At 44.8% G+C, this 15,573-nt stretch overlaps 1 protein-coding gene across 1 annotated transcript in view; it reads left to right on the top strand.

Annotated features, from left to right (window-relative positions):
* LOC311132471 (extracellular serine/threonine protein kinase FAM20C-like) overlaps positions 1-13,014 on the top strand; it is a 19,929-nt gene extending 6,915 nt beyond the window's left edge. Inside the window, exon 4 of the mRNA XM_084165758.1 lies at positions 11,143-13,014. Coding sequence (XP_084021884.1) covers positions 11,143-11,170 — 28 coding nt within the window. The 3' untranslated portion in view covers positions 11,171-13,014. The remainder of the gene's footprint in view (positions 1-11,142) is intronic.
* The last annotated feature ends 2,559 nt before the right edge of the window (positions 13,015-15,573 follow it).

Raw genomic sequence — 15,573 nt, forward strand, 5'->3', positions numbered from 1 at the left:
TCACCTGCCTGTTTGCCTACCTGTGTATGACCATTGCCTGCATGTGACCACGATTCCGGTGAAATAAACACCTGCCGCGCTCTGCGTGTGAATGTACAGCTTTTTCTCCCTGAGTATTAATTACAGAATACTTCACCCCCCCCCCCCCCCCCCAAAAAAAAAACGGAATGGATTCAGCGGAGCAACGGCGGCGCCTAACACAGCAAGAGGAGTGTATGGAGGAAATCTGCCATCTTCTCCGCCAGCCTATCCCTACTCCTCCGATGCCAGGTATTGTATCCATATCGTTCATTCATATCCATGCCTGGAAAATATGACGGTTCACCTGGGAAATGTCAAGGATGTCTGATGCAATGCAGTAAATACATTGAGCACAACCCCACTAACTTCGCCACCGACAAGAGCAGGGTGGATTTTGTTGTGTCTCTACTCACAGGCAAAGCCCTGAATTGGGCCACCGCCATATGGATTGCCAACAGCACAGAACTCGGATCCGAGACCCATTTCCACACAGTCTTCAAAGAGGTATTCGATCACTCTCCTTCCGGTCGTCCTATAGGAGACCTCCTCATAGAACTTCAACAAGGACGCAATTCAGCTGCCGAGTATGCCCTCGAGTTCCGCACCATGGCTGCAGGGAGTGGATGGAGTGAGGCTGCTTTACTTACCGTCTACCTGAAGAGGGCTCAACAGGGAACTTCAGGCGTTGCTGGCCTGTAGAGGTGACCTTCAGGATTTAAATCAATACATTCGTATGTCCATCTCCATCGACCACCTCATCGCCGACCGCCGAAGAACTCTGCCACCCAGAAATCCGAAACCTTCTCTTTCCATGATTCCGTCATCCCGTCCGAGTCTTCCAGAGCCCATGCAGTTGGGCCATGCTCCTCTCCCGTGTATCGAACGTCAAAGGCGGATCCAAGAAGGGCTCTGCCTATACTGTGGAGGGAAAGATCATCTACTCAGCCATTGCCCTGTTTGCCCCCCACGGAGAGATGAGAAGGGTCCCTCCGCTGCCATGCAGGTAGGCGTATCCTTATTGCTAAATATCTCCCAGAAGCAATTCTCCATCCCAGTATTGATAACCGTGAAGGGGGTTAATAAGTACGTAGAGGGCTTGATATATTCGGGAGCAGCAGGTAATTTTATCGATCACCAGCTAGTACAAGAGCTTGACATTGATCTAACACCTGTCAGCCCTCCCTTAAGGATTAACACCCTGGACGGGCAGCCATTGGACTCGGGCTTCGTTACGCACCTGACACAGAGCGTCACCCTCCAGATTGGAGTCTTCCACACCAAAACCATTCAACTCATGGAACTCTCATCCCCAAACAGCCACTCATTCTTGGACACCCCTGGCTTTGTCGTCACGACCCTGCCATCTCGTGGCGACAAGGTGAACTACTGTCCTGGTCTTCTACCTGCTTCACCAGTTGTCTCAGCCTACCCTGCAGAGCCACCACGATTGAGGACTCTTCCTCTGCAGTGCCACCCACCATAACTCCTGAATACACCCAAGTACATCAATGTCTTCAGCTAAATCAAGGCCTCCACTCTGCCACCACATCACACAGGGGACTGTGCTATTGACTTACTGCCTAGAGTGTCCCCACCGAAGGGCCGTGTTTACCCCCTATCTATCCCGGAAAATGAGGCGATGGAGAACTACATTGATGAAGCACTCGAAAACGGTTTCATTCGTCCTTATTCTTCCCCGGCTGCGGCCAGCTTCTTCTTCATTGGAAAAAAGGACGGTGGTCTCCGTCCATGTATTGATTACCGTTCCCTGAATGATGTCACGGTCAAGAACCATTTCCCTCTTCCTCTGATCACAGCGACCCTTGAACAAGTGGGCCGCGCCAACATCTATACAAAACCCGACCTGCGAAGTGCATATAACCTTGTCCGTATACGTGAAGACGACGAATGGAAGACGGCCTTTATCACCGCACGAGGACACTACGAATACCTGGTCATGCCCTACGGCCTTACTAACGCCCCGCCGTCTTCCAATCCTTTATGAACAAGGTTTTCCAGGATATGATCAACCGCTTTCTCATCGTCTACATCGATGACATCCTGATTTACTCCCACTCCCTGAAGGAACACATACAGCATGTACAAAGGGTTATTCAACAGCTCCTTGACCATAACCTTTATGTGAAGGCAGAAAAGAGCACCTTCCATGTAACCTCAGTAAACTTCCTCGGTTTCGTACTGACACCTGGAGGGGTCAGCATGGATGAGAACAAAGTCACCGCCGTCAGTAACTGGCCCAAACCCACCACCGTTAAGGAACTCCAACGTTTCATTGGGTTCTCCAACTTCTATCGCCGGTTCATTCGGAACTTCAGTTCTACTGCCGCTCCCCTCACTGCCCTTACCAGCCAAAAGACCCGGAACCTTCAATGGACTGATACCACCCTGACTGCTTTCAACAACTTGAAACGCCTCTTCACCTCAGCTCCTGTCCTACGCCAACCTGATCCGACCCTTCCTTTCACCCTGGAGGTGGATGCCTCCGAAGTAGGTTTAGGAGCCATACTCTCTCAGCGGGTGGGAACACCTCCAAAATCACATCCCTGTGCCTTCTTCTCCAGGAAGTTATCCTCCGCATTCATCCCTCCGCCTTACTCCGTACTGGTACTGTCCCAGCTGTCGACGACTGGTTTCGGCATAGTGAGTGGTTATTGGAGACCGCTCACAGGCATCTGCAGGAAGCCTCTAATACCCAGAAACGCTTTGCCGACAGACGCCGCCGACCTATACCACTCTTTCACCCCGGACAGCGTGTGTGGCTCTCTACCAGAGACATCCGTCTCCACCTCCCCTGCAAAAAGTTCTGTCCTCGCTTCATTGGTCCCTTCAAGATAACTCATCGCATCAACCCTGTCACGTACCGCCTCCAGTTACCCAGTCAGCATAAAATCTCCTCGTCCTTCCATGTGTCTCTGTTAAAACCGGTCACCTACAGTCCTCTTCATCCTCCAGTCTCAACTGGGGGGGAGGGGAGGGTACTGTAAGGTTCTGTAATTATTTTCTTAGTCAACCTTGTGTTCTTGAACGTAGCCCTGTTTCTTTGTGTTCTTGGACGTAGCCCTGTCTTTCATTATTGTTAATGGATTTCACCTGTGTTAGTTACTCACCTGGTCTCATCAGCTCCTTTATTTAGTTCAGGTCATTCTGTTTGTGCCTTGTGAGGTATTGTTCATTTTCACTCTACTAAGCCTTTTCCTAGCTCGTTTGTGAGAACCAGTTATAGTCTTCAGTCCTAGTTTTGAGTCACCTGCCTGTTTGCCTACCTGTGTATGACCATTGCCTGCCTGTGACAACGATTCCTGCCTTCTGCGAAGGCGAAATAAACACCTGCTGCGCTCTGCGCGTGAATCTACACCTTTTCCTCCCAGAGTAATCATTACAACAACCTGTAATTTAAATGGATTTTTATTTAGATTTCATGTAATGGACATACACAAAATAGTCCAAATTGGTGAAGTGAAAGGAAAAACATAACTTATTTCAAAAAAATTCTAAAAATATAACTGACGGAAAAGTGTTGTGTGCATATGTATTCACCCCCTTTGCTATGAAGCCCCTAAATATGATCTGGTGCAGCCAATTACCTTCAGAAGTCACATAATTAGTTAAATAAAGTCCACCTGTGTGCAGTCTACGTGTCACATGATCTGTCACATGATCTCAGTATATATACACCAGTTCTGAAAGGCCCCAGAGTCTGCAACACCACTAAGCAAGGTGCACCACCAAGCAAGTGGCACCATGAAGACCAAGGAGCTCTCCAAAGAGGTCAGGGACAAAGTTGTGGAGAAGTACAGATCAGGTTTGGGTTATATAACAATATCCGAAACTTTGAACATCCCACGGAGCACCATTAAATCCATTATAAAAAAATAGAAATAATATGGCACCACAACAAACCTGCCAAGAGAGGGCCGCCCACCAAAACTCACGGACCAGTCAAGGAGGGCATTAATCAGAGAGGCAACAAAGAGACCAAAGATAACCCTGAAGGAGCTGCAAAGCTCCAAAGAGGAGATTGGAGTATCTGTCCATAGGACCACTTTAAGCCGTACACTTCACAGAGCTGGGCTTTATGGAAGAGTGGCCAGAAAAAAAGCAATTTCTTAAAGAAAAAAATAAGCAAACACGTTTGGTTTTCGCCAAAAGGCATGTGGGAGACTCCCAAAACATATGGAAGAAGGTACTCTGGTCAGATGAGACTAAAATTGAGCTTTTTGGCCATCAAGCAAAACACTATGTCTGGCGCAAACCCAACACCTCTCATCACCCCGAGAACACCATCCCCACAGTGAAGCATGGTTGTGGCAGCATCATGCTGTGGGGATGTTTTTCATCGGCAGGGACTGGGAAACTGGTCAGAATTGAAGGAATGATGGATGGTGCTAAATACAGGGAAATTCTTGAGGGAGACCTGTTTCAGTCTTCCAGAGATTTGAGACTGGGACGGAGGTTCACCTTCCAGCAGGACAATGACCCTAAGCATACTGCTAAAGCAACACTTGAGTGGTTTAAGGGGAAACATCTAAATGTCTTGGAATGGCCTAGTCAAATCCCAGACCTCAATCCAATTGAGAATCTGTGGTATGGCTTAAAGATTGCTGTACACCAGTGGAACCCATCCAACTTGAAGGAGCTGGAGCAGTTTTGCCTTGAAAAATGGGCAAAAATCCCATTGGCTAGATGTGCCAAGCTTATAGAGACATACCCCAAGAGACTTGCAGCTGTAATTGCAAGGGGGGGGGAGTGAATAGTTATGCACGCTCAAGTCTTCTGTTTTTTTGACTTATGTCTTGTTTGTTTCTCAAAAAATTTATTTTGCATCTTCAAACTGGTAGGCATGTTGTGTAAATCAAATGATACAAACCCCCCAAAAATCAATTTTAATTCCAGGTTGTAAGGCAACAAAATAGGAAAAATGCCAAGGGGGGTGAATACTTTCGCAAGCCACTGTATGTGAGAACTAATTCAAGACTGTTGGAAAAGCATTCCAGGTATAGCTGGTTGAGAGAATGCCAATAGTGTGCAAAGCTGTCATCAAGACAATGGGTGGCTATTTGAAGAATCTCAAGTAGAAAATATATTTTGATTTGTTTAACACTTTTTTGGTTACTACATGATTCCATATGTGTTATTTCATAGTTTTGATGTCTTCACTATTATTCTACAATGTAGAAAATAGTAAAAATAAAGAAAAACCCTTGAATGAGTAGGTGTGTCCAAACTTTTGACTGGTACTGCATAAATGTAAATCTCGTACCCCCAAGCACTTCTCTGCAGCTGCCACCACAACATCTATTTTCTGTGATTTATGTTCCATTTCTGCAGTACAGTTGATAACCATTCCTGTGAACGCTAAGAAGCCAACCTTACTGAAACATATATTACTTGTTGGCCTATCCTTCTATGCTGGCACAGATTCCAATGAATCCAATGGCGCCGGAGGGGATGGCTGCCGTTTTACGGGCTCCTAACCAACTGTGCTATTTTGTGTGTTTTTTCGCATTGTTTGTAACTTATTTTGTGCATAATGTTGCTGCTATTGTCTCTTATGACCGAAAATAGCTTCTGGATGTCAGAACAGCGATTACTCACCTCGAACTGGACAAAGATTTTTTATTTGATGAGTTCGACGCGAAGGATATACTGTTTCTCCGAGATCAGGCCCAAATCCCCGTCATTCGCGTGAAGAAAAGACGGAGGTACAGGGGGTGGAGATCGGGGTGCCTTGTGAGAATTTGTCGGCGAGTGGGTAACCCGCCTCTACCATCCGTTCTATTGGCCAACGTGCAATCACTGGAGAATAAACTTGATGAGCTCCGTTCGAGACTATCATACCAACGGGACATTAAAAACAGTAATATCTTATGTTTCACCGAGTCGTGGCTGAACAACGACACGGATAATATACAGTTGGCTGGGTTTTCTGTTCATCGGCAGGACAGAACTGCTACTTCCGGTAAGACGAGGGGTGGGGGTGTGTGTCTATTTGTCAATAACAGCTGGTGTGCGATGTCTAATATTAAGGAATTCTCGAGGTATTGCTCGCCTGAGGTAGAGTACCTCATGATAAGCTGTAGACCACACTATCTACCAAGAGAGTTTTCATCTATATTTTTCGTAGCCGTCAATTTACCACCACAAACCGATGCTGGCACTAAGACCGCACTCAACGAGCTGTAGAAGGCCATAAGCAAACAAAAAAAATGCTCATCCAGAAGGGTCACTGCTAGTGGCCGGGGACTTTAATGCAGGCAAACTTAAATCTGTTTTACCTCATTTCTACCAGCATGTCACATGTGCAACCAGAGGAAAAAAAACTCTAGACCACCTTTACTCCACTCACAGAGATGCATGCAATGCTCTCCCTCACCCTCCATTTGGCAAATCTGACCATAATTATATCCTCCTGATTCCTGTTTACAAGCAAAAACGAAAGCAGGAAGTACCAGTGACTCGCTCAATATGGAAGTGGTCAGATGACGCGGATGATAGGTTACAGGGCTGTTTTGCTAGCACAGACTGGAATATGTTCCGGGATTCATCCAATGGCATTGAGGAGTATCCCACCTCCGTGACCGGCTTCATCAATAAGTGCATTGACGAAGTCGTCCCCACAGTGACCGTACGTACATATCCCAACCAGAAACCATGGATTACAGGCAACATCCGCACCGAGCTAAAGGCTAGAGCTGCCGCTTTCAAGAAGCGGGACACTAATAAGAAATCCCGCTATTCCCTCAGACGAACCATCAAACAGGCAAAGCGTCAATACAGGACTAAGATTGAATCCTTTATGCTTGCTTCGAGACAAACAACACTAAAGCATGCATGAGAGCACCAGCTGTTCCGGACGACTGTGTGATCACGCTCTCCATGGCCGATGTGAGCAAGTCCTTTTGGTCTTGCCTACGCCTAGCGAACAGTTTTTGAAATTATATGCGAAAAAATAATTCCATTTTATTTGGAACGGCAAGCCAAACAAAATTAAACGGGCCTATTTATATAATGAATATGAATTCGGAGGACAGAAATTATTAAATATTAAAGCATTAGACCTATAACTAAAAGCTTCGATCATACAAAAGTTATACTTAAATCCGAACTGGTTCTCTAGCAAATTAGTAAGATTGTCTCACCCAATGTTCAAGAATGGCCTTTTTCCCTTTATTCAGATTACAACCTCTCACTTGCAGTTATTTGAAAGGAAATCATCTCCCAAATATCACTATTTCTAAAACAAGCCATAGAAAGTTGGTTGCAATTTCAATTTAATCCTCCAGAAACAAATAATGCAACAAGTATTGTGGTTAAACTCAAATATACTAATTGATAAAAAAAAACAAAATAATTTGACATCATCTTCGTAAATGATATCATAGGTAGAACTGGTGGAGTTATGTCGCACATGCAGCGAACAAAACATATGGAAATGTCTGCTCTACCCAAAATTACAACCAAATAATTGCAGCATTACCGCAAAAATGGAAGAGGAAAGTGGAAGGGGCCCTGCATTAAAGACCATAATTGGTTAAAGAAAATTGTGATAAATAAAAAAGTATACCAGTTTCATTTAAGGACCAAAGGATTGACAGACGTCCCATATAGATTGCAAAATAGTTGGGAAGAGATTTTTGACGTACCGATTCCATGGCAAATGGTTTATGAACTGCAAAACGACGCCGGATTCAAAACTTTTAATTTTTTTATTTACATTATTATACAAAATTCTTGCAACCAATAGAATGTTATGTATATGGGAGATACAATCTTCCCAGCTCTGCAGATTTTGCTGCAAAGAGACAGAATCATTAGATCATTTGTTTTGGTACTGTCCATTTGTAGCTTGTTTTTGGTCACAGGTCCAGGAATGGCTGAATGATTGCAATATTTACCTGGAGCTAACCCTGCAGATAGCACTACTGGGTGATCTGAAAAGTCATAGTCAATCGATCAATAATATAATAATACTTTTAGCAAAAATGTTTATTTTCAATTTACAATCTGTAGAAACAATAAGAATAGAAGGATTCAGAACTTTTGTGAAACATCACAGTACAGTTCAGAAATATATGGAAAGTAGAAATCCAATATGGATGGTGTTAAGAGATAGATGGGAGGGGTTGAAAGGAGCTGAAGGTTGGGACTAATAACAGCTAATAACAACAAAATAACTAATGTAAAACATACTGTGCCCATAATAAGTATATAGGTTGAGAACTTTTGTGAAAAAGAGCACAGTTTGGGGGATATTGCATGTAGAGGCAAACCGGATGGACATCATGAAAACGATCGAAGAGGTTGAGGGTAGAGGAAGTTCAGGAGTAAAAACAAACAAAATTGAATTATTGTAAAATTGACTGTGTCCATAAAATGTATATAGTATGTATAAGCTGGAAGTAGAGGCCTAAGCATTGTTGTTCACTAGTTTACTCCAATTAGGGGAGGGGTGGTGGTGTTGGAAAGTAATAAAGGAAATTAATTTAAAAAAGGATATGTATATATACAGTATATATGTATTTATATATATATATGTATGTTTATATGTATGTATATACAGTGGGGAGAACAAGTATTTGATACACTGCCGATTTTGCAGGTTTTCCTACTTAATTTTTATCATAGGTACACTTCAACTGTGAGAGACGGAATCTAAAACAATAATCTAGAAAATCACATTGTATGATTTTTAAGTAATTAATTTGCATTTTATTACATGACATAAGTATTTGATACATCAGAAAAGCAGAACTTAATATTTGGTACAAAAACCTTTGTTTGCAATTACAGAGATAATACGTTTCCTGTAGGTCTTGACCAGGTTTGCACACACTGCAGCAGGGATTTTGGCCCACTCCTCCATACAGACCTTCTCCAGATCCTTCAGGTTTCGGGGCTGTCGCTGGGCAATACTGACTTTCAGCTCCCTCCAAAGATTTTCTATTGGGTTCAGGCCTGGAGACTGGCTAGTCTCTCACAGTTGAAGTGCACCTATGATAAAAATTACAGACCTCTACATGCTTTGTAAGTAGGAAAACCTGCAAAATCGGCAGTGTATCAAATACTAGTTCTCCCCACTGTATGTATATATATATATATATATATATATATATATATTTGCGGGGGAAAAAACATATGGGGGATTGGATGTGATGCAGACAATTACATTGATGGAAGTTACAATCTATCTGCATTATTAAAGCTGATCTACCCCCTAGAAAAAAAAATGTGTAACCTTAACCCTAAAAAAAAGTAAGACCTTTAAACAGGTCAACATTCACAAGGCCGCGGGTCCAGACGGATTACCAGGACGTGTACTCAGAGCATGCGCGGACCAACTGGCAAGTGTCTTCACTGACATTTTCAACCTCTCCCTGACCGAGTCTGTAATACCTACATGTTTCAAGCAGACCACCATAGTCCCTGTGCCCAAGAAAGCGAAGGTAACCTGCCTAAATCACTACGGCCCCATAGCACTCACGTCGGTAGCCATGAAGTACTTTGAATAGCTGGTCGTTGCTCACATCAACACTATTATCCCGGAAACCCTAGACCCACTCCAATTCGCATATTGCTCCAACAGATCCACAGAGGATGCCATCTCAATTGCACTCCACACTGCCCTTTCCCACCTGGACAAAAGGAACACCTATGTGAGAATGCTGTTCATTGACTACAGCTCAGCGTTCAACACCATAGTGCCCACAAAGCTCATCACTAAGCTAAGGACCCTGGGACTAAACACCTCCCTCTGCAACTGGATCCTGGACTTCCTGACGGGCCGCCCCCAGGTGGTAAGGGTAGGCAACAGCATATCTGCCACGCCAATCCTCAACACGGGGGCCCCTCAGGGGTGCGTGCTTAGGCCCCTCCTGTACTCCCTGTTCACCCATGACTGCGTGGCCAAGCACGACTCCAACACCATCATTAAGTTTGCTGACGTCACAACTGTGGTAGGCCTGATCACCGACAACGATGAGACAGCCTACAGGGAGGAGGTCAAAGACCTGCCAGTGTGGTGCCAGGACAACAACCTCTCCCTCAACGTGATCAAGACAAAGGAGATGATCGTGGACTAAAGGAAAAGGAGGGCCGAACACGCCCCCATTTACATTGACAGGGCTGTAGGGGAGCGGGTCGAGAGTTTCAAGTTCCTTGGTGTCCACATCACCAACAAACTATCATGGTCCAAACACACCACGAAAGTCGTGAAAAGGACGCAACAACGCCTTTTTCCCCATCAGGAGACTGAAAAGATTTGGCATGGGTCCCCAGATCCTCAAAAAGTTCTACAGCCGCACCATCGAGAGCATCCTGACCGGTTGCATCATTACCTGGTATGGCAACTGCTCGGCATCCAACTGCAAGGCACTACAGAGGGTAGTGCGTACAGCCCAGTACATCACTGGGGCCAAGCTTCCTGCCATCCAGTACCTCTATACTAGGCAGAGGGAGGCCCAAAAAATGGTCAAAGACTCTAATCACCTGTCATACACTGTTCTCTCTGCTACCGCATGGCAAGCGGTACCGGAGCTCCAAGTCTAGGTCCAAAAGGCTCCTTAACAGCTTCTACCCAGGGGCGGCAGGTAGCTTAGTGGTTAAGAGCGTTGTGCCAGTAACCGAAAGGTCGCTGGTTCAAATCCCAGAGCCGATTAGGTGAAAAATCTGTCGATGTGCCCTTGAGCAAGGCACTTAACCCTAATTGCTCCTGTAAGTCGCTCTCGATAAGACCGTCTGCTAATTGACCTATTTATTATTACCCTCAATCCATAAGACTGCTGAACACTTAATCAAATGGCCACTCTGACTATTTACATTGTTTTTACACTGCTGCTACTCGCTGTTTATTATCTATGCATAGTCACTTTACCCCTACCTAAATGTACAAATTACCTCGACTAACCTGTACCCCCACACATTGACTTGGTACCGGTACCCCCTGTATATAGCCTCGTTATTTTATTGTGTTACTTTTTATTTTTTACATTAGTTTATTTAGTCAATATTTTCTTAACTCTGCATTGTTGGTTAAGGGCTTGTAAGTAAGCATTTCACATGTGACAAATACAATTAGATTTGATTTTGATCTACTATTCACAGGAATCCTCTCAGAATCCCTCACCCTTGACCCATCCACCGAAACTACAGAATGCTCTGTCCCATGCCCTCCTGCACACTTCCATCATCTTGAAATCTCCCTCCTACAAACTGCTGCGACATGACCATAAATGTTGCACCTGAAACAGTGCAGTGGATTCACCACAAACGCTCTGACAGGATAACTGATTTACACTACATGACCAAAGGTATGTGGACACCACAGGAGGTTGGTGGCACCTTAATTGGGGAGAATGGACTCGTGGTAATGACTGGAGCGGAATCAGTGGAATGCTATCAAATACATAAAAGACATGGTTTGCAGGTGTTTGATAACATTCCATCTGCTCTGTTCCAGCCATGAGCCGTTCTCCCCTCAGCAGCCTCCTGTGGTGGACACCTGCTCATCGAACATCTCATTCCAAAATCATGGGCATTAATATGGAGTTGGTACCATCTTTGCTTCCACTCTTCTGGGAAGGCTTTCCACTGGATGTTGGAACATTGCTGCAGGGACTTGCTTCCATTCGGCCATAAGAGCATTAGTGAGGTCGGGCACTGATGTTGGGCTATTAGGCCTGGCTTGCAGTCAGCGTTCCAATTCATCCCAAAGGTGTTCGATGGGGTTGAGGTCAGGGCTCTTTGCAGGCCAGTCAAGTTCTTCCACACCGATCTCGACAAACCATTTCTGTATGGGCCTCGCTTTGTGCTCGGGGGCATTGTCGTGCTGAAACAGGAAAGGGCCTTCCCCAAACCGTTGCCACGAAGTTGGAAGCACAGAATCGTCTAGAATGTCATTGTATGCTGTAGCGTTAAGATTTCCCTTCACTGGAACTAAGGGGCCTTGCCCGAACCATGACAAACAGCCCCAGATCATTATTCCTCCTCCATAAAACTTTACAGTTGGCACTATGCATTGGGGCAGGTTCTCCTGGCATCCGCCAAACCCAGAGTTGTCCGTTGGACTACCAGATGGTAAAGCATGATTCATCACACCAGAGAACGCGTTTCCACTGCTCCAAAGTCCAATGGTGGCGAGCTTTCACCACTCCAGCCGACGCTTGGCATTGCGCAGGGTGATCTTAGGCTTGTGTGCGGTTGCTTGGCAATGGAAACCCATTTCATGAAGCTCCCGACGAACAGTTCCTGTGCTGACGTTGCTTGCAGAGGCAGTTTGGAACTCGGTAGTGAGTGTTGCAACCGAGGACAGACAATTTTTATGCGCTACGCGCTTCAGCACTCGGCGGTTCCACTTTCCAGCTGAGCCGTTGTTGCTCCTAGACGTTTCCACATCACAATAAGAGCACTTACAGTTGACTGGGGCAGCTCTAGCAGGGCAGAAATTTGACGAAATGACTTGTTGTAAAGGTAGCATCCTATGACTGTGCCACATTGAAAGTCACTGATCTCTTCAGTAAGGCCATTTTACTGCCAATGTTTGTCTATGGAGATTGCATGACTGTGTGCTCGATTTTATACACCTGTCAGCAACGGTTGTCGCTGAAATAGCCAAATTCTCTAATTTGAAGGAGTGTCCACATACCTTTGTATATACAGTGCATTCGGAAACTATTCAGACCCCTTCATTCTTTCCACATTTTGTTGCGTTACAGCCTTATTCTAAAATGGATTAAATTATTTTACCTCCATAATGACAAAGCAAAAACAGGTTTTATACGTTTTCAGACCATTTACACAGTACTTTGTTGAAGCACCTTAGGCAACGATTACAGCCTCGAGTCTTCTTGGGTATGATGCTACAAGCTTGGCACAGCTGTATTTGGGGAGTTTCTCCCATTTTCTCTGCAGATCCTCTCAAGCTCTGTCAGGTTGGATGGGGAGCGTCGCTGCACAGCTATTTTCAGGTCTCTCCAGAGATGTTCGATCGGGTTCAAGTCCGGGCTCTGGCTGGGCCACTCAAGGACATTCAGAGACTTGTCCCGAAGCCACTCCTGCATTGTCTTGGCTGTGTGCTTAGGGTTGTTGTCCTGTTGGAAGGTGAACCTTCGCCCCAGTCTGAGGTCCTTAGCACTCTGGAACAGGTTTTCATCAAGGATGTCTCTGTACTCTGTACATCTTTCCCTCGATCCTGACTAGTCTCCCAGTCCCTGCTGCTGGAAAACATTCCCACAGCATGATGCTGCCACCACCATGCTTCACCGTAAGGATTGTGGCAGGTTTCCTCCAGACGTGATGCTTGGCATTCAATCATGGTTTCATCAGACCAGAGAATCTTGTTTCTCATGGTCTGAGAGTCCTTTAGGTGCCTTTTGGTCAACTCCAAGCAAGCTTTCATGTGCATTTTACTGAGGAGTGGCTTCCGTCTGGCCACTCTACCATACAGGCCTGATTGGTGGAGGGCTGCAGAGATGGTTGTCCTTCTGGAAGGTTCTCTCATCTCCACAGAGGAACTCTGGAGCTTTGTCAGAGTGACCATCGGATTCTTAGTCACCTCCCTGACCAATGCCCTTCTCCCCCGATTGCTCAGTTTGGCCGGGCGACCAGCTCTATGAAGAGTCTTTGTGATTCCAAACTTCTTCCATTTAAGAATGATGGAGACCACTGTGTTCTTGGGGACCTTCAATGCTGCAGAAATGTTTTGGTACCCTTCCCCAGATCTGTGCAATGACACAATCCTGTCTCGGAGCTCTACGGACAATTCCTTCGACCTCATGGCTTGGTTTTTGCTCTGACATGCTCTGTCAACTGTGGGACCTTATATAGACAGGTGTGTGCCTTTCCAATCATGTCCAATCAATTGAATTTACCACAGGTGGACTCCAATCAAGTTGTAGAAACATGTCAAGGATGATCAATGGAAACATGATGCGCCTGTCATAGCAAAGGGTCTGAATACTTACGTAAATAAGGTATTTCTGTTTTCTATGTTTTATACATTTCTAAAAACCTGTTTTCGCTTTGTCATTATGGAGTATTGTGTGTAGATTGATGAGGGGAAAAAATAATTTAATCAATTTTAGAATAAGGCTGTAACGTAACAAAATGTGGAAAAAGGGAAGGGGTCTGAATACTTTCCGAATGCACTGTATAGTGTATCCTAACATGACCTTGGGTAAAGACTCTGACTCAAAACTCAAAAGGATTGACAGTGACTCCTCAGTTTCACCACGCTCACCCCTGGGTCCGCGGTGGCGAGCGTGGTCAACCTCCACACTTAACGCTACCCCAGAAATCACTCCTTTCAATGGTGCCCTGTTCCTAAGAGCAAAGCAAGAAACAGATCTTGACTCAAGTTGCGTGGCATGGAGCACCTGAACCTTCTGGTCAGAAGAAACACAAACATCACAAGTCCACTTACCTTCACCGACTCAACAGCACCCACCATCTTTTCCATCCAACCTGAAACCACCCATGGATCAGCCAAAAGGCCTGGTATGATATGTAACGGCATAACACAACACATTAGATAAACTGAAACCATCCATGGGTCAGCCAAAAGGCCTGGTATAATATGTAGCGGCATAACACAACACGTTAGATAAACTGAAACCATCCATGGGTCAGCCAAAAGGCCTGGTATAATATGTAACAGCATAACACAACACATTATGGTTCCACATAGAACCATTACCCTTCCCAAAGAACCGTTGAGAAACCCTTGTTTTTTAGTGTGTACGTTTCAGGGCTGTAGAACATAAAAACCTTCACATCTGAACACAAAGCATCCAGAAGTCATCCTATATAAATTCATAAGGAGGACACACTTACCGTAACAGCTTATCGACCGTAATGAATTGGCTACACTTGTGAATGTGATTGTGCTATCCAAGTGGTAGGCAGTAGTCACAGCTGTTTTGTATGGAACAACAACAACAAAAACTATTCCACAGGGACTGGAAACTGGTGGCTTATCATTTATAAAATGTCTTGCTCTGTGTGTGTGTGTGTGTGTGTGTGTGTGTGTGTGTGTTCCTCCCTCTTATTCTCTACAGAAAGTTTATTAAAGTAGGATTGTGTAAAATGAAAGGATAAAGAAAAGTAAAGAAAATAGCAACCAGCCAAAGAAGGATTATCATTTGTTGTTGCTAAGAAAAAATGATTAGTGTACTTCAGCTTGGTTTGGCCAATCTGGAGAAAAACTGTTTATGAAACGCATGGATTTAACTCCATATAGTAGGGCTTGTTAGTCTTTCAGTGGGGAGGGAAAACATTTATGGTGTTTGTCTATTGGCTTATTCAAATATGAGCTTTGGAATTGAATCTCTGTCCAAGCAAGACCTCGTGTCTGGGGGAGTGTCTTGCTCATCAGTCACAGTAATGACCCAGTGATGAAATCATAACACAGTACCAGAAATAGGATTTTATATTTACCTTCTGCCCTACCCCCTTTCTCTCTCTCCCACACAGTAGACATCATCATCAATGGCTGCCACTTGTAGTCTCACTCTGCAAAACATGAACTCTGGCATACTT

The sequence above is a fragment of the Coregonus lavaretus genome, assembly GCF_964263955.1.
Source record: "Coregonus lavaretus genome assembly, chromosome: 1".
NCBI lineage: Eukaryota > Metazoa > Chordata > Actinopteri > Salmoniformes > Salmonidae > Coregonus > Coregonus lavaretus.